At 43.2% G+C, this 23,146-nt stretch overlaps 1 protein-coding gene across 1 annotated transcript in view; it reads right to left on the minus strand.

Moving 5' to 3' along the window:
- The window catches only part of LOC306848941 (prickle-like protein 2), a gene marked incomplete at both ends in the record, with an annotated part of 52,291 nt that overhangs the window by 1,028 nt on the left and 28,117 nt on the right, over positions 1–23,146 (minus strand). The window contains 4 exons of the mRNA XM_079383732.1: positions 38–973; positions 21,243–21,429; positions 21,596–21,799; positions 22,150–22,287. Of these exons, the coding sequence (XP_079239858.1) occupies positions 38–973; positions 21,243–21,429; positions 21,596–21,799; positions 22,150–22,287 (1,465 nt within the window). The remainder of the gene's footprint in view (positions 1–37; positions 974–21,242; positions 21,430–21,595; positions 21,800–22,149; positions 22,288–23,146) is intronic.

Below are 23,146 nucleotides of genomic sequence, written 5' to 3' on the forward strand. Positions count from 1 at the left end.
ATGATATATGTACCAGTCTAACTGAATTCATGCATACCTGTAGTGTAGGAAAGGGCCAGTGAGTCAGCAGAACCTCTTGGTGTTTGTTCTAGTGGCGTAAGTTCACCAAAGCTTGGCCCAAATTGGTGCCTGCTCCTCAGCAATGGAGGACGCATCTCTCGGGGGAAACCTTGCATGCTTATACTGCGTTTGTCCAAAAATCCAGAATTACGGCTTGATACTTCATTGAAGCTCATTTGTGTTTTGAGCTTAGGAGCATGAAATTCAGGTTCCTGGCCATGGTGCATCCAGTTCTCATTGAAAGAGTAGCCCCTCAGAGCAGCCATGACTGGAGGCTTTTTGGAATTACTCCCAGGTTGTTCTTTGGACCAAGATTCTGGACTGCTCACTATCTTGGGTGGCTGATTGGGAGAAGGAGGGTAAGCACTACGCATGCTACATTGGCTTCGTAGCTGATGGGGATTTGGAGATGTGGAGGAATCTCTATGTTGAGACTCATAGGAATAAGGCTCATCCCTGTTTACCCAAACTGGCTGCTCACGGTTCAGACTTGGAGACCGACTTGGGGTTTTACTTGGGGTTCTCGTTGGTGTGCGGTGGGGTGTATGGCTGGGAGCTGGGCTGGAGATGCTCAGCAAATCCATTTTAACAGCTAGAGGCTCTGCATCACCGACCAATTGTGAAGGGCCAGATGATGTTTGTCGTAAACCTTCACCTTTGCCTTTTGTCCCATCCTTGCCAATCTGAGCACTGTGGCGTGACTGACGAGAATGGGCACTCTGGAAAGCAGAGTCTGAGGAGTCTGACAACTCAGGTTCATCCCCTTGGCTGCAGAGACGGGAACAGTATATTAAACCTTGTTTTGGCAGGAAGGGACGACCCAGCAAAGACTGATTGCAGCGAGCACAGCTGAAACACTCTTCAGTGGCATGCCAGTGTTGACCTTCATATGCCATCTGACCTTGGTCTATACCTAAAACACATTACATAAAAATTACATTAGACATCACATAAAAATTCTTGTTGGCTGATGATGAATTTAAATGTAGTGTGAGGAGAAAAAAAAACAGTACTGGGATCTCAATTCATTTTCACATTTCACATTCACATTTTTTCACAAAGATTAGATTTTGCAGTGTAGTGTTACATTCAAAGAGACATATTTGTATCTTAACTACACATGAATGTCTTTAAGGGAACTTCCCCAGTGACAAGCTGTTGTACCTTTAAATAAAACAATTTTTCGCACAGTGTTGCAAAGCTTTGTGTGACAATGCATAAAAATAAGTTCAATACGTTTATTTTGTACACATCCTTACTTTTTGTTAGTAGAGTAATGCTTAAAGGGACCATCTGGAGAATTAAGGAACCCTTCTTATATAAGATACCAGTGGTAGTGAGCTGCAGCCAGCTACTGTTAATGCTCATGTTGGTGCTCGTGCACAGTAAGCATTGGCAATATATATATATATACACATGTATATTACGTATATATATATATATATATATATACACGTATATTGTACAAGAGACTTAACATGATAAGGTAAGGGAACAATAGTTATCCTAAGGTAATTAAGGTAATTAAGGACAGATAAGGTAATGGAAATTTAACAATAGTTTTAACAATAGTTACAATAGTTTGACAATAAATTATCTAGATCTGGCTACTCAAGACTAAAATTTGAAATAATCCGTTCTCTTTGCATGATACTGTATAGTGAGAGCATTTATAAAGTAAAGTAAAGTAAAGTAAAGTAAAGTAAAGTAAAGTAAAGTCGTGACGTATTGTCAAGTATGGTGACCCATACTCGAAATTGGTGCTCTGCGTTTAACCCACCCAGTGAGTAGTGAACAAATGCACACACACACACACACACACACACACACACCGTGAACACACACCCGGAGCAGTGGGCAGCCATGCTGCAGCGCCCGGGGAGCAGTTGGGGGTTCGGTGCCTTGCTCAAGGGCACCTCAGTCGTGGTATTGAGGGTGGAGAGAGAGCGCTGTACATTCACTCCCCCCACCTACAATCCCTGCCGGCCGGGGACTCGAACCCGCAACCTTTCGATTACGAGTCCGACTCTCTAAGCCACGACTTTATGTGATAGCTTATGTTGGCTAGCTAACCAGTCTTATTCAATTTGGTGGATGATAAAAGTAATTATTAGCAAAGTAGATAGCACAAATAAAATAAATACACATACTAATAAAATATGCAGACATACTTCTGTATTAACATGATTCCAGTACAACTTCATTAAATCGATGCACTAGAAGATACATTTTATAATCAAGTAACATTACAGAACATGTTGACCCTAGTATTCCATGAACGTTATTCATATTCCCACTTGGCCAGATGGGATTCACTGGATAAAACATCTCAGGTTAGGCATATAACCATGGTTCCCTTTCAAATGGGAATTCAAGCTGCATCCTCTAGAGATGGAACGGGAACGGGATACCCACGCCGCCATAATGAAGGTAAGAGTGCCTTAATGGCTCAACTAAGTCAAAGACTTAAAGGATTCTTCATTCCTGAGGTGCACACCAGCAACGTTTTAAAGATCCAAGGAGGCTCCAGAGAGCCTAAGAATATCTGTTCAGAAAAAGAGTTATAAACTCAAAACAACAACTCTCGAAATGAGAGAAGGCCTAGCAACACTCCACACTAGTGTCAATGTCTAAGGAGGCTCCCAGGAAGCCTACAACCTAGCAAACTACTGTCTAACCATGCTCTTGGAGTGGAGGCCTCAGTATGTACTACTCTCCAAGTCGCTAGAAGACCTAACAATGCCCCACGCTCAGGGTATCTTGAAAGGAGTCTCACAAAGAGCCTGAACAGCCCTGAACGTCAGCGGAGACCAGGACAATTAGATGAGCCCCAAAGACTGATCCCAAGTGAATACCCTGTTTCCTAGACGGCCATCAGGACAAGACCACAGGAAATAGATGAGTCCTTTGCACAATCTGACTCTGCTTTAGCCTAGATTTAAACTGCTTATTTTGTCTGGCCAGAGGAGAATAGGAATGTGCAGGATTTCAGGAAAGGTACAAAGCAGTCAGTGCGTGGTCTTACCATAAACATAAATTTTTAAAGAGGGCATGAAGCAGTCAGCACATGCTTTTACTATAAACATGGAATTCAGAAAAGGCATGAAGCAGTTAGCGCATCACTCCGGCGGCCAAGGCAGATCAGCATATGGCCCCCCCAAAAAAATGTTCCAGGGGAAATCTAAGAAGTCTGGGGGGGCGCTCTGGAGGAACGGGCACAGGAACGGGTCCTGGAGGAGCGGGTACTGGAACGGGCCCTGGAGGAGCGGGCACTGGAGGGTGCTTGCGAGGAGTGGGCACTGGAGGGCGCTAGAGAGGAGCAGGCATTGGAGGGCGCTAGCGAGTAAGGAGAGGCACCGACAACTCTGGGGGTAGCGCCGTATGCAGGAGCTCTGGGGTTGGAGCCTGCGGGCTTGACAGTGGACTGGCCGGTGGGCTTGAGTCAATGGCGGCCGGCGGCGGGCTTGCATTGGCCGCGAATGGCGGCGGGCTTGAGTGAGCGATGGCTGACAGGCTTGACTGAGGGATGGACACTCTCCAGACACTGGAGGATCCCTTCCCTCCAGCTCAGTCCAGTGGTGTCTGGGAGGTCCATGGGGCGATGGTAATTTGTCCCGATCCAGAACAGGGAGTTTACGGAGGCGTCATCCAACACCGTTTTTGTGGCTGACCCTCTGCGGCCTAGGGCGGAGAAACAATCGGCAGTTTCCATAGGGGAAAACAAGCTGGAAACAAAACACTTCTAAAAAACACGGAAAACAAAACAGGGGAAAAAAGGCGGCGCTCACTTCTTTTTGAGGTCTGCTGTTCTGCCACACTCACTGAAGCATGGGAACGAGGGAGCGAGGAGACGAGATGAGGAGTTCGTCAGAATACAAATCTTTTAATCACACTGTCAACAAAGAATCCAACAAAGGAAGACATATAACAGCAGACAAAGGACCAGGGAAGAACCCATGACTTATAAAGACAGGGAAATCAAGGAGCAAACGAGATGATGAATAAATAAAAAACAGGTGATAAGAATAAACAATGATTAAATACTGAATGAACACAGGAAACTGACAAAATAAGGAAAAAAAGATGCTTCAAAAAAGCTACCTGCAAAGCTACAGTACTGTTAAAAGTTTTAGGCACTTGTGTAAAAATGCTGTAAAATGAGGATGCTGTCAAAAAAAAAACTTCTATTAACTAAATTAAATCAACATTTGGTGTGAAAATACTTTGCATCTAAAGCAGCTTTTGCCCTTGATGCACTTATCTTTCAGGTAGCTTTGCAGGTAGGTTTATTGAAGCGTCTTGGAGACGTTGCCTTAGTTCTTCTGGATTTAGTCTGTCTCAGTTTGTTCTGTTTCTTCATGTCATTCCAGACAGTCTGGATGATAATGAGATCAGATCTGGATGATGATGAGATCAAACCTCTCCCCTTAGAAATGCAAGGTTTGTCCAAGGCCTGAAGGTACATATAGCAGTGTTGTATGCACGTCAAAATGCATTTCTGCATCACTCTTAAACAGGAGCTTGTGTCAGATTACGGAGACCATTTTGAATTTGAATTTTCTATAAGTTGATATGATCCTTTAGGGTCTTAACCTGTTAACCTTCAACCCCATTTGTGGCCTCGCAGGTGAAAATAACCTACCTGAATTAAAATGGTAACAGTTTGTGACAAAGTGTGCTTACACAAACAAATTAGGTATCTTTTGAAAGAAGAGACTCTGGGCTTTACTATCTATCATCCAGAGTTGATAATGCTCAAAAAGATAAAAAGTTATAGACACTGACGTGCCTTGAAAAATATTTTTCCACACTGAATGTTTTTTTATTTCATATACAAATACATGAAATAAGTCCTGGAGCAATCCAGAAAAGTAATGGATCGAAAGCCATGCGTCTCATGTGTTCATATTTCAAATTTGAAGAAGATACCATGAAAAATGAGATTCCTGCAATATTTTTTCTGAAACTATTTATGGTCCCCCCACCCCCCTGTTTGAGGAAAAATAACCACCAAATGGATTACAGAATTATACAAGCTATTTTAGTCATTGTACATGTTCCTGCATAGTTTTTCAATTATAAAATAATAGACAGATTTATTTGAGCACTAAAAAATACAAAAATAATTATTTGAGTAATAAAAAAGGAAAAAAAATAGAAAAAAAATGCTTTGTATATAGTATGTATACTGAAGTATTCTTCGTTATTCGTTATTACAATGATAAATATCACTGCCAGACGTGAAGTGATATTGCCAGACATGGTCATAGAGTCAGTAAACACACGCTGATGTGCTTCCATTCAGATTATAATCAAACAGATGGGCCATATAATCAATAATAGCTGATCAATGAATCACAATGATAGCCGTCATAGAGTCGCTAATAAACACGCTGATGTGCGTCCATACAGATTATAATCATGCAGACACGGCCACATTCCCCACACAATACACACACACACACATATAAAAAATGTAGAAGAAAAAAAAAACAGTTTTTTATGGATAAAGCAGATCGCTAAGTTATGCCCCGCTCAGATGACAGCGTGCGTCACAGAAGCGTCACTGCCGGCAGGAGGGAGCGCCAAATTCAAATAATCTATATTCCGCTTTTCTGAGACTTTTTTTTCCGTAGACGGTCTCATTATATTTGTAAGACCGTATTCTACAACATCGTTTTGTTTTTTTACCACCAAGACGCTGTTTTTGAGCGTAATTTATTCCATAACGGACGCGAACAATAACTCTCTGAAGAAATGAAATGTAAACAAAGGAATATTCATCCTTATTACAACGTTATTGTTTCGCTGGACTAAAAGTGCTCGCTGGGATGTTTTTCTGTGGACCCTTACCTCTCTAACTAAACTGGGATTTCAGCAGTGGACGCGTTTGTGGCTCGTTATTACAATGATAAAGGTACGTACGGCTTTTTTACTCTGCGTGTTTGGATGTGTACTGCTTACACAAATGTAGCAAATTTGTGCCACTCATTCCTTATAAGCTTTCCATCGAAAAACAGCGATCTGTCGTCGATGCTTGAGGCTTAGACCCTCAGAATGATATAAAGTTTGTCAAGATTAACTTTGTCCCGTTTCATTTATTCTATTAGAAAACAATTACACATGCAAACAAAGATCGTTCAGTGCGAGGTCGCTCTGGTGCAGGCTAACAGGTTAATGAAAAGTCTATAACATAATTTGGTTAAAAAAACTCTCAATGGTAGTGTAAAACAACACCTTTTTTACCTTGTCAAAAACAGCTCCTTTCACAGCGACCGGTTTTGTTGCATGTCTCTTTAAATGCTAATGAGCTCTGCTCACCCCACCCCTCTCTTCTGTGGGTGATGAGCCATACTGTTTACTTTAGCCACAGTACTTGCTAACAAGCACATCATTAGGAAAGGCAATTTGCAAGATTCGTAAAACACCTTATACTCACTTCTTCTGTAGGTGAAGCTGGATCACGAATGTTTTGTGCGAACATAGATACATTTAGGTAGATCAGGGGGAGCATTCCCTTCAAGAACAAACGTAATCCACTGCGTCTTCAGTGGCTCAGATGTCGGGAGTAAACGATGACTGCTATGATCATTACTACATCCAACAACAGAACACCTCGATCACTTAGGAGACATTCTTGTCTACACCTGCTCCAGCATCGAAACAATGGCAAACTCTTTCCAGTTCACTCAGGGCGGGTCTAAGGTAAAACGCCAGTGTCAATCAACTATTGTGGGAGCAGCCTGGGTACGTGTGATGTCACACAGCCAAGCATCTGAGAACGGCTTGATTTGAGAAAGGGGTTATTATTTTGGGGGATTTAAAAAAAACAGTGGGTGAATTTTTATCATTATGGGGTGGATGTGTACACACACTGCCAACACACATTTATGTTCATACGACATGTAAAAGTGAATTTTGCATCCGATGACCTCTTTAAGAGCTCTCTCTACAAGTGGACTCTATGCTTTTAAGTGCCAGTTATTTGGGTCATGTTGAGGAGTGCAATCTGGATCCAGTTAAGAGTGCAAACTGGATTTACTGCCCTGTTGGTTCAGTGCTGCCATTTTTTGCAGTATTCTACGGTGGGCGCTGCCCCAGCTACACATAAGTGTACAAGGCACTGATTGCTGGTGCACCAGTTTAAAGTGTTCATTTGGGGAGGCTCACTGGCACTCACTAAACAGGGCTTTTGCACCGCGTATTTCTAGGAACTTAGTTCTAGGAACTAGCCAGCAGGGTCATTCCTAGAGAACCAATTTCTCCCTCAAGCCATTTTCCTTACAGCCGATTTTACTTACTACCCATCACCCCTATCAGGGTATGGGCCGTCAACAACAGATCTCCAGAGTCCTCTGTCCTGGGCCATTCTATCCAGCTGTCGCCAGGTATAACCCAACATTGTGGTGTCATCTTTAAGGTCACACTGCCAGGTTTTTCTTGGATGGCCTCTCTTCCACTTTCCCTGAGGTTTCCACCTCAGTGCCTGCCTGGTGAATCGTGTTGGCGGTTTACGCAATGTATGCCCTATCCAGCCCCATCTCCAGTTGGCAGGTTCTATCCCAAAGGTTAGCGTTACTGATGGTGTCAGGCAAGCGGATCTGGAGGATCCTTCTGAGGCAGCTGTTGATGAAGGTCTGGACTTTCCTAAGGGTGGTCTTGGTCGTCCTCCAGGTCTCTAGGGGAGGTATCCAAAGCACATCAACTGGTCACTGGGGTTCCTCATGGATCGGTTCTTGGACCCCTCCTCTTCTCCACATACACTACATCACTGGGTCCCATCATACAGGCACATGGATTCTCCTAACATTGCTACACTGATGACACACAGCTCTATCTCTCTTTTCAACCAGATGATCCAACGGTAGCTGCACGGATCTCAGCCTGCCTGCCGAACATCTCGGCATGAATGAAAGAACATCACCTACAGCTCAACCTGGCAAAGACTGAGCTTCTTGTCTTCCCTGCCACTCCAACTCTACAGCATGACTTCACGATCCAGTTAGGTTTTTCAACAATTACCCCATCAACTTCTGTCAGAAATCTTGGTGTAATCTTTGATGACCAGCTGACCTTCAAAGAGCACATTGCAAAGACTGCTCGATCTTGCAGGTTTGCACTGCACAACATCAGAAAGATCAGGACCTTTCTGACAGAGCAGGCCCTTGTCATTTCTAGGCTGGACTACTGCAATGCTCTTCTGGCTGGACTTCCATCAAACACAATCAAACCTCTACAAATGATTCAGAATGCAGCGGCACAGCTGGTCTTCAATGAGCCCAAAAGGGCCCATGTTACACCTCTCTTTATCTCCTTGCACTAGCTACCAGTCGCAAGTTCAAGACACTGATGCTTGCATATAGAACAACCACAGGCTCAGCACCCCCCTACTTCCACGCACTATTACGAATCTACATCCCCTCCAGAAGTCTAAGATCTGCTAGAGAGCGATGCCTCGTGGTACCGTCACAGAGAGGCTCAAAATCACTATCCAGAACATTCTCGTTCACCATTCCTGGCTGGTGGAATGATCTTCCTACCCCTATCCGAAGTGCTGGATCCCTGTCAATCTTCAAGCAACAACTGAAAACTCATCTCTTTCGACACTATTTGACTTCATCCTAAACTAAAAACAAAACAAAAAAACACTTTATCTTTCTTGTTATATATTCCTTCCCTTGCGAGCTTGTACTTATTTGAACAATGCCTGAGACTTATTGTTACGAGCACTTCGTCTGTCTGATTGCCTCTTCAAGATGAATCGCTTTATCTATTCCCCAATTGTAAGTCGCTTTGGAGAAAAGAGGCTGCAAAATGACAATGTATTGTAGAACTGATCTTTATCTTCCTCTTCATTGTTGTTCGTTGGAGCGTAGCACTGAACGATGTTCATCTTGATCCTCCTCCTCTTGGTATGGAAAGATGCTGTGATGATCCTGGGGCCATGCGCCTCCCATCCAATTAGAACCCTCTGTGCCTGCTTGGACAACATGAAGCCTACTCCTTGTGTGTGGGCTGCGTTACTCTCTGAGTTACTCTCTTCTGAGTCTCCAGCACTTCCATAGAGACACTTTACAGAAACACCTCCGTTCTGAGTCTAGGTGCTGCAATGGAAAAGATGTTAGCAGATACATTGTTCTGAGTCTCAGTCCTGCGAAGGAAGGGACAATAACAGCTACACAGATCTGAGTCTCCGGCCTGCAAGGGTGAGACACTAACAGATCAACACGTTCTGAACCTCTGGCCCATGAGGGAAGAGGCAATAACAGATTCAAGATTTTTAGTCGTCACATACACAATTACACAGGGTATAACCAGCAGTGAAATGTAGGTCAGGTCCGCTCCAAGGACAGTGCAATTATAAAGTATACAGATATTAAGAAAATAAAAGTAGAAAAAATAAGAGAATAAAATAAAATAAAAAATATAAATATAAATGTGCAGGTCAGTATGTTGTTGACATAAATAGTAATATAACAGGAATGTGCAAAAAGTTGTCCAGGGTATTTAAATAGCAGCAATATGAGGTAGAGAAAAATTATGAATAGCTATTGATATGGTGATATTTACATGGAGTCATGTGATGTTATCACACAGAGTTAGAGTTTAGGAGCCTGATGGCCTGGGGGAAGAAGCTCCTCCTGGGTCTCTCAGTTTTTGCCATCAGGCTACGGAAGCGCTTACCAGACGGAAGCAAAGTGAATAGACGGGTACCAGGGTGATTTGAGTCCTTGATAATTTTGACAGCTCTATTTTTGCAGCGTTTGAGGTAGATGTCCTGCAGAGAGGGGAGAGCAGACCCTGAGATGCGCTCAGCTAAGCGCACAACTCTCTGTAGTGCTTTGCAGTCCTGATTTGAGCTGTTTCCATACCACACTGAGATGCACTGAGTCAATACACTTTCTATGGTCCCTGAATAGAAAGTTTTCAGGATTGCTGGTGAGACCCTGCATTTCCTCAGCTGTCGCAGATGGTACAGTTTTGTTTGCCTGGCTTTCTTAACCTGTGTTTGGATGTGTGTAGTCCAAGTCAGGTTCTCGGAGATGTTTACACCGAGGTACTTGAAGCTACTCACTCTCTCCACAGGGGTCCCACTGATCATAAGAGGAGTGTAGGGCTGCTGCTGTCTCTTCCTAAAGTCCATGATCAGCTCTTTAGTTTTGCTCACATTCAGAGAGAGACAGTTGTCCTGGCACCATGATGTGAGTCTCTCTACCTCGTCCAAGTAAGCGGTCTCATCGTTGTTGGAGATGAGGCCCAGAACCACAGTATCATCAGCGAATTTGACAATAGATGTGGAGCTGTGAGAGGACACGCAGTCATGCGTGTAGAGAGAGTAGAGCAGGGGACTCAGGACACAGCCCTGTGGGGCTCCTATGTTCAGGGTGATGGAGTTTGAGGTGAACTGGCCAACTGACCAACAGATACCAAGACCTGAGTCTCCAGCTTTGAGGCAGCAACAGATATGACCACGTTCTGAGCTCCAGCCTGCGAGGAAAGAGATCATTTATGTTCAGACTTCAGAGTCTTCGTCCAGTGAGACAACAACAGATGCAGCACGTCCCGAATTTCCATCCTAGAGAGACAAAGCGGATCGACCAAATTCTGGGTCTCTAGCCCAGACAGGCAGAAGACACACAGACATTTGCGAAAAGGTTAAGCTCCGGCGAGCAACCTTTCACTCCAAGGTACCTTTGCTTGAGTGTTCCCAGCTAAGGACCTTCTGCACCTACACCCGTAACTATCACCTATCCAAACCTCTTCTAGAGACCTTGGCATTATTGTGTCCTATACTGATTCCTATTCATGGTATTCATTTAGTAGTTGTTGATTACTCTTGTCTATATTTTGTCTATCTTTTGTCTATACAATTTATTTTATTACACTTGTGTCTTCCTTGTGTTGATAATGCAGTTAAGGTTCTACAAGTTAGGTATCCCACCCATCTTTATTTTGTGATTGCAATGAGGAGTCCACTGAAGGCGAGCGTAGTGATGAACCCAAGTGCAGTTTATTTACTAATGTGAAATCCAAAATACAAACAATCCAAGACTTGACTTGAACAGATTTGACTTAGCATGGACAAACTAGACTCACCAACAACAGGTTACAACATCAATACACAACAAGGAACAAAGGCAACGACATGGCTACGTATAGCAAACAAGACTGGACACATGACAAGAACCAACCAATCAGAACATGACACAGTGAACAAGAGAACCAATCAGAATGTGACACAAAGAACAAGGGAACCAATAGCATAAATACATGAGGGCAAGGGAAGCATGAAACAAACAGGAACCATGACTAAACTTCAAAGTAAAAAACATGAACATGAAACAGAACACAAAACAGACCTTACATATTCCCCCCTCAAAAAGGTGGCTCCAGACGCATAGAACCACCCAAAACACACAAGTCCAGGAGGGTGGCAGAGCAGAAGTAGTCCAGGGGGCGGGATGGAGGGCCAGGAACAGGACCTGGAGCAATGGCGGAGCAGACAGAGCAGGGAGCCATGGCGGAACAGGGAGCCATGGTGGAACAGGCAGAGCAGGGAGCCATGGTGGAGCAGGCAGAGCAGGGAATTCATGGATGGCCTCTGTGGCCATGACAGTACAGGCAGTGAGTTCATGAGTGGGCGTCAACCCCTCTGGAGGTTCTGCAGCGGAAGCTGCCAACCTCTGGAGTTTCTGCAGTGGACGCCACTTCCTCTGGAGGTTCTGTAGCAGAAGCCGCCACCTCTGGAGGCACTGGAGTGAATACATGGACAGGAGAGGCCTCAGGAGCAGACTCGTGGACAGGAGAGGCCTCTGGAGCAGACTCGTGGACAGAGGCCTCAGGAGTGCAGTGTGCAGCCCACACACTCAAAACGGCAACCGCCATTATGGGCAGTGCAGCAGACAATGGGATGCCTGCTGGGCCTGAGAGCAAAGAGACCACTGGAATGTCAGCCGCTCGCACTGACATCAGTGGTGGGTCCAACACACTAGTAATCAGTCTTTTAAGTCCTGGCCCAAGGTCTGCATCCGCAGGAGCTTGGGTACTATGCCCCCCCTCCAAAAAAAAAATCCTCTGGGGAAATTTCGGCAGCCATCTTGGCCAGGGAATCAGGTGTGGTGGCCATCTTGACTTGCGTAGCAGTCTTGACGTGAGCAGACTCTGAAATGGCGGCCATGTTATGACGAGACTCTGGAAGATCAGCTGAGACCTGACGAGACTCTGGACGATCAGCTGAGACGTGAAGAGACTCTAGAACGGTGGCCATTTTCCGAAGAGACTCTTGAGTGGCAGCCATCTTGCAACTAAGCTCTTGAATGGAGGCCATGTTGTGAAGAATCTCTTGAGTGGTCAGCATAACGTGAGCATGCTCTGAAGTAGCAGACATGACGTGAGCAGGCCCTGGAGTAGCAGACATGACGTGAGCAGGCCCTGGAGTAGCAGACATGACGTTAGCAGACTGGCTTGGCAGACATGATGTGATCAGGCTTGGACATGACATGAATAAACTTTAACTTAACTGGCATGAGGCGAGCATGCTTTGGCGTAGAAGGCATGACGTGAGCAGACTCTGGTTTGGCAGGCATGATGTGAGCAGACTCTGGCTTGGCAGGCATGATGTGAACAACTCCTGACATGAAGGTCGGGACGTGAAAATGCTGTGGTGCAGGTACAGCACAATTGCGGGGCTCCTCATCCGCAACTCTCATAGTAAAAGGTGAACCAGCCAGCAACAAAAGCATAGTCAATATATCGCTCTAATAACCAATGAATGGTGATGGTCGTGTATTCTGTAATGAGGAGTCCACTGAAGGCGAGGGTAGTGATGAACCCAAGTGCAGTTTATTTACAAATGTGAAATCCAAAATACAAACATAATCCGAGACTTGACTTGACTTGACTCTGAGTTAGTGCTGGCTGCAGATAAAGTCCTAATTGCTGGTGTTTTTAATATCCATGTTGATAGTGAAAAATATATTTGTTGGGATCAGCATTTATAGACATTATAAACTCTACTGGTGTTAAACAACACGTGTCAGGACCTACTCATTGTCGAAATCATATTCTAGATTTAATACTGTCATATGGAATTGATGTACTGCAGCAGAGCGATGATATCTCAGATCATTATCTAGTTTTGTGTAATTTCCATATAGCTAAAGCTGTAAAGCCAACTCCATGTTACAAATATGGTAGAACCATCACCATCTTTGGTCATACTCAAGGTCATACTCCAAGATGGCACCATGGTGCTTCGCTGTCCAGTTGTTTTGGTGTTTTTGTTAGCTTTTCCTGTTTTTTGTTTCTCAAACACGATCAGTTTGGCCAGAGAGGAACTGCTGAACATTCGGAAGAACACACCACAAAATCTACCGGTTTTCGATTATTCGGATGTTTTGCTGGACATAGTGGTCAGCGCAGCGGTGGCACTGATCAAACGCAGGACGCGCAGACAGGGGAAGCGAGCCGATGCGCTCGTGAAGCTCAGAGGGTGCGGATTTCGAATACAGTTGCCTGGCATTCATCTGGCGAATCTCCGCTCTCTACCCAACAAAACGGAAAAACTCCTTCTGCTTTCCCGGATGAATGTTTCACGGAAACCTGACTGAGCGACACCATTCCAGACAATGTGTTACATCTGCCTAATTTCCAGCTGATCGGCGCAGAATGAACGGGGAAATCGTGCAGCGACGGGACGTGCTTTTACATCAATGAAAGGTGGTGTAGAGATGTAACGGTGTTAAAGAAGATCGCTTTTCATCAACTGTAGGCCTTTCTATTCACCGCGGGAGATTTGCTCGTTCATTCTCGTGAGTATTTACATTCCACCGCAAACTCACGTGAGATCAGCTTTACAGAAACTCGCTGATCTGATCACAGACACAGACCAACAACACCCAGACTCTGTTTTAATCATTCTTGGGGACTTTAACCAAGCAAATCTCTCACGTGAACTGCCAAAATACAGACAGCATGTTACATGTCCCACCAGAGAAAGTAATATACTGGATCACTGTTACACAGCAATAAAGGATGCATATCACTCTGTCCCATGGGCAGCTTTGCGGCTCTCTGACCACTGCCTGGTTCATCTTATACCAACCTACAGGCAAAAAAAACTTAAATCTGCTAAACCTGTGGTCAGGACTGTAAAGAAATGGACCAACGAGACAGAGCGGATTTTACAAGCCTGTCTCGACCTTAATGATTGGAGTGATTTTGAAGCTGCTGCCACCAATCTGGACGAGCTCACAGAGACTGTAACTTCATATATCAGTTACTGCGAGGATTTATGCATTCCCACCAGGAGTTAGGTAACATTCAACAATGATAAGCCATGGTTTACAGTAAAACTCAGACACCTTCGTCAGGCCAAAGAGGACGCCTAAATGGGGACAGAGTCTTGTACAATCAGGCCAGGAACACACTGAATAAGGGGATTAGAGTGGCTAAAAGAAGCTATGCTAAAAACCTGGAAGATCAGTTCAATTCCAATGACTCCACTTCAGCGTGGAAAGGCCTGAAAGCCATCAAGTACAGGACACCATCCCCCAGCACTGAGGTGAATCCACAACTTGCTGAAGATCTGAATGAGTTTTATTGTAGATTTGAAACCCCCCACACCCGTCCTGACCATCTCGCTACACAACCATTAACACCTCCTGCAACCCCCCTCTCCCCCACTCCTGTACTTCAGATCAGTGAAGAAGATGTGCGCCAGGTCTTCAGGAAGAACAAGAGAAGGAAGGCACCAGGCCCAGACGGTGTGACACCAGCCTGCTTGAAAACCTGTGCTGACCAGCTGAGCCCCATCTTCACACAGATCTTCAACAGATCACTGGAGCTGTGTGAAGTTCCTTCCTGCTTCAAATGCTCCACCATCATCCCTGTTCTAAAGAAACCCAAGATAACAGGACTTAAAGACTACAGACCTGTGGCTTTAACGTCTGTCGTCATGAAATCATTTGAAAAACTGGTTCTGGCTTATCTGAAGGACATCACTGGACCCTTACTGGACCCCCTGCAGTTTGCTTACCGAACAAACAGGTCCGTGGATGATGCAGTCAACACGGGACTGCATTACATCCTGCAACACCCGGACAAATCAGGGACTTATGTGAGGATCCTGTTTGTGGACTTTAGTTCGGCCTTCAACACCATCATCCCAACACTCCTCCAGACCAAACTAACCCAGCTCTCTGTCCCTAGCTCTATCTGTCAGTGGATCACCAGCTTTCTGACAGATAGGCAGCAACTAATGAGACTGGGGAAATTCATGTCAAACAGCCGCTCCACCAACACCGGTGCCCCTCAGGGCTGTGTTCTTTCCCCACTGCTCTTCTCTCTGTACACCAACGACTGCACCTCTAAAGACACCTCTGTCAAGCTCCTGAGGTTTGCAGACAACACCACACTCATCGGCCTCATCCAGGACGATGACAAGTCTGTCTACAGACAGGAGGTAAAAGAGCTGGCTGTCTGGTACAGTCTAAACAACTTAGAGCTCAACACGCTCACAACTGTGGAGATGATAGTGGACTTCAGGAGAAACCCTCCTGCACTCTCCCCACTCACCATCATAGACAGCACTGTGATTGCAGTGGAGACATTCAAGTTCCTGGAATCCATCATCTTTTAGGACCTGATTTGGGACACTCACATCAACTCCATTGTAAAAAAAAGCCTGACAAAGGTTGTACTTCATTCGCCAGCTCAGGAACCTTTAACCTGCCACAGGAGCTGCTGAAACAGTTCTACTCAGCCGTCATTAAGTCCATCCTGTGCACATCAATAACTGTCTGGTTTGGCTCAGCTACAAAATCAGGGATCAGAAGACTACAGAGAACGGTTCGGACTGCTGAACGGATTATCGGTGCCCCCTGCCCACCCTCCAAGAACTGTATACATCCAGAGTGAGGAAAAGGGCTCAGAAAATCACTCTGGATCCTTCACATCCAATTCATCCCCTTTTTGATCTTTTGCCATCTGGCCGACGCTACAGAGCCACAGTTACCAGGACAGCCAGGCACAAGAACAGTTTCTTCCCCCAGGCAATCTAACTTATGAACAGTTAAATGCCCCCCTCCCCCATTATGCAATAACAATGTGCAATAGCCTTATATTTATTTGCTACCACCTCCATCCTTGTACATCCCTGTATCTCCTTCTATCCCATTCTATCATCTACTGCACAACTGCATATACAATCATTGTTTCAATTATTTTTTTATTTTTCATTTTTTTGTTTATTTATATTTACATATGTGTATTTGTTTTTTTCTCATCTTATTTTTATTGTCTGTGTTTCGTTGTTGTCTATGTGAACTGGAAGCTTATGACACTAAAACAAATTCCTTGTATAAAAGTTATTTCTGATTCTGATCACTTCTACCATAAAATACTGCTTTTTAAATAATCTTCCTGACTTATCTCGGTTCCTCAGCATATCCAATAGCTCAGAACAACTTGATGATGTAACAGAAACTATGGACTCTCTCTTTTCCAGCACTTTAGATACGGTTGCTCCGTTACGCTTAAGGAAGATTAAGGAAAAGAGTCCAACACCGTGGTATAATGAGCACACTCTGGCCCTAAAGAGAGCAGCCCAGAAAATGGAGTGCAGCTGGAGAAAAACAAAATTAGAAGTATTTCATATTGCTTGGTGGGAAAATACTCTCTCCTACAGGAAAGCCTTAAAAACTGCTAGATCTGCTTATTTTACATCTCTTTTAGAAGAAAACAAACACAACCCCAAGTATTTATACAATACAGTGGCAAAATATATAACATCAGCAGGTGCAGACATTACCCAGCAGCACAGTAGTAATGACTTTATGAACTACTTTACTTCCAAGATCGAAACTATTAGAGATACAATTGTAACCATGCAGCTGTCAGCCACAGTATCGCATCAGATAGTGCACTATAGATCCCCTGAGGAACAATTCCACTCATTCTCTTCTATTGGAAATGAAGAATTGCATAACTTGTTAAATCATCTAAACCAACAACCTGTATGTTAGACCCTCTTCCATCTAAGTTCCTAAAAGAGGTGCTTCCAGAAGTAATAGATCCTCTTCTGAATACTATTGACTCATCGTCATTAGGATATGTCCCAAAAACCTTCAAACTGGCTGTTATTAAGCCTCTCATTAAAAAAACACAACTTGACCCCAAAGAGTTAATTAATTACAGACCGATCCTGAATCTCCCTTTTCTGTCAAAGATTTGAGAAAATGTAGTATCATCACAACTATGTTCCTTCTTAGAGAAAAATTATATATGTGAGGATTTATAGTCAGGTTTTAGACCATATCATAGTACTGAGACTCAGATCATCTGATCATGGTTGTATCTCTCTATTAGTGCTACTGGATCGTAGCGCTGCATTTGACACTATCGACCACAACATTCTTTTAAATGGACTAGAAAATGATGTTGGCATTAGAGGAAGTGCACTGGCATGGTTCAAATCGTACTTATCTGACCGCCATCAAATTGTGGCAGTAAATGAAGAGGTATCATACCAATCACAAGAGCAGTATGGAGTACTTCAAGGCTCAGTGCTTAGCCCCTTACTTTTCACGCTTTATATGTTACCCTTGGGAGATATCATTAGGAAACATGGTGTTAGCTTTCACTGTTATGCTGATGATACCAAGCTCAATATTTCTTCGTGACCTGATGAAACTTACCAATTTGCAAAACTAACGGAATGTATAGTTGATATCAAAAACTGGATGACAAGCAATTTCTTACTGCTAAATTCTGTAAAAAACAGAGGTTAATTAATGGACCAAAAACTTGTGCATGTAATAACCTAGATCAATGTCTAATACTTGATGGCTGCTCTGTAAATGCTTCGTCATCAGTTAGGAACCTAGGCGTACTTCTTGATAGCAATCTTAACTTCGAAAAACATGTTTCTAGCATTTGTAAAACTGCATTTTTCCATCTTAAAAATATATATGCAGAAACATTAATTCATGCATTCATGACATTGAGGCTAGATTATTGTAATGCTTTATTGGGTGGTTGCTCTGCACGTTTAATAAACTGTCACGCAACGGCGAGGAAGTGCCGCGAAAAAGACGGAGTCAGGGTCCAGATGCAGGGAAGGTGCTCTTTAATTGAAACAAAAAGGCCAACACGGCACAAAAAAAGTAAAACAGAAAAGGACTGGGATACAAACGGCAACAAAGTGCATGTATCCCAGACCAGAGCCAAACACTAGAAACAAAATCACTATAACACATTTACCAAACAATTAACAAATAATGCAACCAGGCCGAGTGGTGAGAGAAGGGAGACTATATAGTCTGTGGCAATGGGGAACAGGTGCGGGTGTAATGACTGTAATAATGTGACAGGTGTGTGTAATGTGGCAGCTGAGTGGAGTTAGGGGAATGAAGTCCGGGAGGAAGGAAGATGGTGACCTCTGGTGGAGAAAGGCAGAACTGCAGGGCCCGGACTCATGACAATAAACAAACTCCAACTGGTTCAAAATGCAGCAGCTAGAGTTCTTACTAGAACCAGGAAGTATGACCACATTAGCCCGGTTCTGTCAACACTGCACTGGCTCCCTATTAAACAGCGTATACATTTTAAGATCTTGCTAATTAGCTATAAGGCCCTGAATGGTTTGGCACCTCAGTATTTGAGTGAGCTCTTATCGCATTATAGTCCTTCACGTCCGGTGATCTCAAAACTCTGGCCATTTGATAATACCTAGAATATCACAATCAACTGCGGGCGGGAGATCGTTTTCCTATTTAGCGCCCAAACTCTGGAACAATCTACCTAACACTGTTCAGGAAGCAGACACACTCTGTCAGTTTAAATCTAGATTAAAGACCTATCTCTTTAACCTGGCGTACACATAATACACTATCGCATTTCTATAATTCAGATCCGTTAAAGGATTGTTAGACTGCATTAATTAGGTTAACTGGAACTGGGAACATTTCCCCAAAACTCAATGTTCTTGTTACATTGTTAGAAGAATGGCATCTACGCTAATATTAGTCTGTTTCTTTCTTATTCCGAGGTCACCGTAGCCACCCAGATCCAGACTGTATCCAGAGCAGATGGTCACTGCAGCCACCCGGATCCAGTCCGTATCCAGATCAGATGGTGGATCAGCACCTAGAGATGACCTCTACAGCCAGGACAACTAGATGAGCCTAAGAGATTGATCCCCCGTGAAGACCCTGTCTCCTAGACGGCCATCGGGACAAGACCACAAGAACCACATGAGTCCTTTGCACAATCGGAGTCTGCTTTAGCCTAGATTTAAACTGCTGATTTTGTCTGGCCAGAGGAGAATGACACTTTATCGACAAACTATTTCCCCGTCTAAATACTGTAAAGCTGATATAAAGCCAACCAGCTTTATATCAAGCTGATGTAAAGCTGCTTTGCACAGTTTGCATTGTTAAAAGCACTATACAAATAATAGTGACTTGATTTGACTTGACTTGAACAGACTTGACTTGGCATGGACAAACTACACTCACCAACAGCAGGTTACAACATCAATACACGACAAGGCAACGACATGGCTACTTATAGGCTGTGTCCAAATTCAGGGTCTGCATCCTCCTTAGGATCCTTCCTACCCGGTTGAAGGAGGAGGGATCCTCCGACGTCCGCAAAACCCGGAAGTCGGTGTTTGGGAATTTGGACAGCCTACCCTTCTTTCAGTTCCCTCCCTTACCCGTTGCTCATATCCTGTCGCCTAGCAACCGTGACAGCGCCAAGCAAGAAGCGGGAAAATGGACAAACAAAGAGTTATTCTCCTCATTTTAATTCTTTTGGAAGAAATAAAGCAATTAAATAAATTAAATACTTTCTTTGCTCGTTGTCGGAGAGTTTTTTATATCAGACTACAAGACAGTCACATCCAGGTAAGCCATTATAGCCTATTTTTATTTGTTTTTAAGTATTCTACTAATTTCTCCTACAAATTCATTGAGCCAAAGCATAAACTTTAGCTTGTTTTGTCAGAGAAACTCCTCTCCCACTCCGCTACCGCTCGCTTCGTCCGCCATTACGCTCTGCCGAAAAGAATTATGGGATAGGTAGGACGGGAAAGGATCCACCACACCCATCCTTCCAATTCGGGGAAAAGGAGGACGTATTTGTGGGCCGCATTTGAAGGATCCTACGAATTTGGACAGCCTTCGTCGCGGCGCTGTGACGTAACATCCTTCAAATGAGTACTCCGAAGGATGCAGACCCTGAATTTGGACACAGCCATAGTAAACAAGACTGGACACATGACAAAAACCAAAAAATCAGAACATGACACAATGTACAAGAGAACCAATCAGAACGTAACACAAAGAACAAGGGAACCAATAGCATAAAGACATTAGGGCAAGGGAAGCATGAAACAACCAGGAACCATGACTAAACTTCAAAATAAAAGACATGAAAACATGATCATGAAACAGAACCCCAAACAGACCTTACAGTGATGTACTCATAACCACACTTTAAGTGACACGTGATCCAAAATCATAACATCATCAACGTGAGTACCCATCACTACACGTCATAGACAACAATGTTAGCATCTAAATTTATTTTATTTTAATTTTCAGAAGAAGTGGTAGGTCATCTGGGCAGGTTTCGCAGAATGTTTTATGAATAGTGTGAACTCAGACAAACTACTTATTTAACATGCTTTTATTGCATTATTTTATTGCAGTATAGAAGGGAAGTAGACATATTCAGATGCGGGGTGACTCTCTGACACAAATGCAGTCCAACCATACTTGTAAGTGTAATCTGTCATTTAGGGCTAGTTTAGTGTAATTTAGAATTGATCAAACATCTTAAATTTGTGAATAAAAGTCGAAAATAGCAGTCTAAGGAAACACAACAGCAAATTCATGTCATGGATACTAGAAATGCAAATGGCTGTGCATTCATGTATGTGCATTTGTTCATTTATAGATAGCCATAAGATATGTGGGTATGTGTGTAATATACTGTGATCTTAGAAAATAAAAAAAACATATATTATATTTGTTCAATTTGCTGCATGCAGTGCTGATTTGCAGCACTCATTTGTGGAATCATTTTTATAATTCTACCTGAACAAAAGCAAAACCCAGAAGAAGTTGTACTGTAATGAGGGAAGAAAGAAAACAAGATTCATAGAGGTCCTTCCTTACCTATGTGCTCTCCACAAGAGTCACAGTATTCTGTATAAAGTGACTCAAAGCAGTTGCAGCAGTGAGGATGTCCCTCCCGCATGATGTAGCGCTGACCCCCTAGTGGGGCCTCACACTCATAACAGCAGAAATGTCTCATGTGCCAGTGCTGCCCCTCTGCTTCTGTGCACTCATCTGCAAAGATAATCTAGAAAAAGATACACAAATTAAGTAAAGAGTTTTATATTCTGAAACAAAGCTTCTGGGTACTGACTTGTCAAAGGTAACCTACAGGAAATGTTTAGGCATGCTAAAGGGATCAAGGTTGATTTCAGCCAATGGACAGCAGCTTGGATTTTACACTGTTGGCTTACCTCATCACATGCTGAGCAACGCGGCTTTAGTCGTTCAGCATGGTGGCGGCCACAGTAGATCTTGCCATCCAGGTGGAAGTAGATGAGATCTACCAATAGCTCAGAACACAAACAGCACACAAAACAGTGAGGGTGCCAACACAGGCCATGGCCAACTCGTGAGGCAAACACTGCAATGTCACCACCGTTGATCTGGTCGCCACACTGTGTGAGAAGGACATGATGTCATTTGGCAGCCTCTCTGCATAACATGCAATGTCTAATCATTACTGAAAAATATACTGAAACATTTTTACGACATATAGGGTTTGCATGGCTATTCGCTTTTACTACTCCTGTTCACTAGTCCTGAAAAGTAATTCACTAGTCGATCAGTGAATGTTTAACTTTACTGGTGGTGGTCACATAGTGACTATCAGTGAGATGATGAGGATTATAAATGGAAGCTTGCATCTCCACTAAAAGATGAATACTGTTTTCATTTTAATAAATGTGTGCCAGCTTCTAGGTTAGGGTAAGGTATAAGTGGTATTATTTAGTACTCGTATATGTACCTGTTCACATATAGCTCCAGTTACAGTGAGGTGTAGAGGTCGGACAGTTCCTCTGCCTAGATTGTCTCGCTTTCGCTGGTTACTGAAGATCTTTAATTCCCGCTTTTCTTCTTCATCCAGTGAGGTACAGTAACGAACCTGACATCAGTACACATCATCAGTATGTAAGCATCATTAAAGATCAACTACTGTAAATTTTTACTTGATGAGATTCATTCAGTGGTGTTATAAAATGCTGATGAACACACACCTCTGACTGCACATTCAACATAAATTCTTGGCAATCATAAACCGCTATGAATGAATTATATTTCATGGCACAGGAAATATTTAATCAGATTAATACTATTAATAAAAGCACATTGCCGCCTTTTTAATATATATATATATATATATATATATATATTTGTTTTATGAAATTTCTACATAAATTTTCTTGGAGATCCTAGGATTACAGATTAATACATCTGTAACCTGTAAATGGTTACAATTGTAAATGTAAAACTGCAATATAAATACTGTGTGTGTGTGTGTGTGTGCGGTTGACCTCGTTGCTATGGATGATGTCAGCATGCTTACTAACTATGCACACAGTGATTGGCTGATGATAGGAGAAAGGAGGGGTCTCTGTCAGAGATTTATTCATAGAAATATTATAGAGCACGATATTATGTTGCCATATCCAAATAAAGGTTTACAAAATAATGTTAATTGCCACATACAAATAAAGACTTTAACATACAAGCTAAGTGGCACTAATTAAACAAATATATGTTCAGCTAATTGTCAGTCTCTTACATGTATGCTTCTTGTAGCGGATGCATATAAACCGCCTTTTAATTGAGTAGAATAATCATGGCTGATAGTAAGACATGCAAACGTAAAAGAAAACCAAACTGGACGCAAGAATATCTGTTACTTCTTGCCCAACTGGTTAATGAAAAGAATATAATCAAAGGAAAATTTGGAGTTGGGATAACCTCTAAACCTTAAAGGT

The sequence above is a fragment of the Barbus barbus genome (genome assembly GCF_936440315.1).
Source record: "Barbus barbus genome assembly, chromosome: 29".
Lineage (NCBI taxonomy): Eukaryota > Metazoa > Chordata > Actinopteri > Cypriniformes > Cyprinidae > Barbus > Barbus barbus.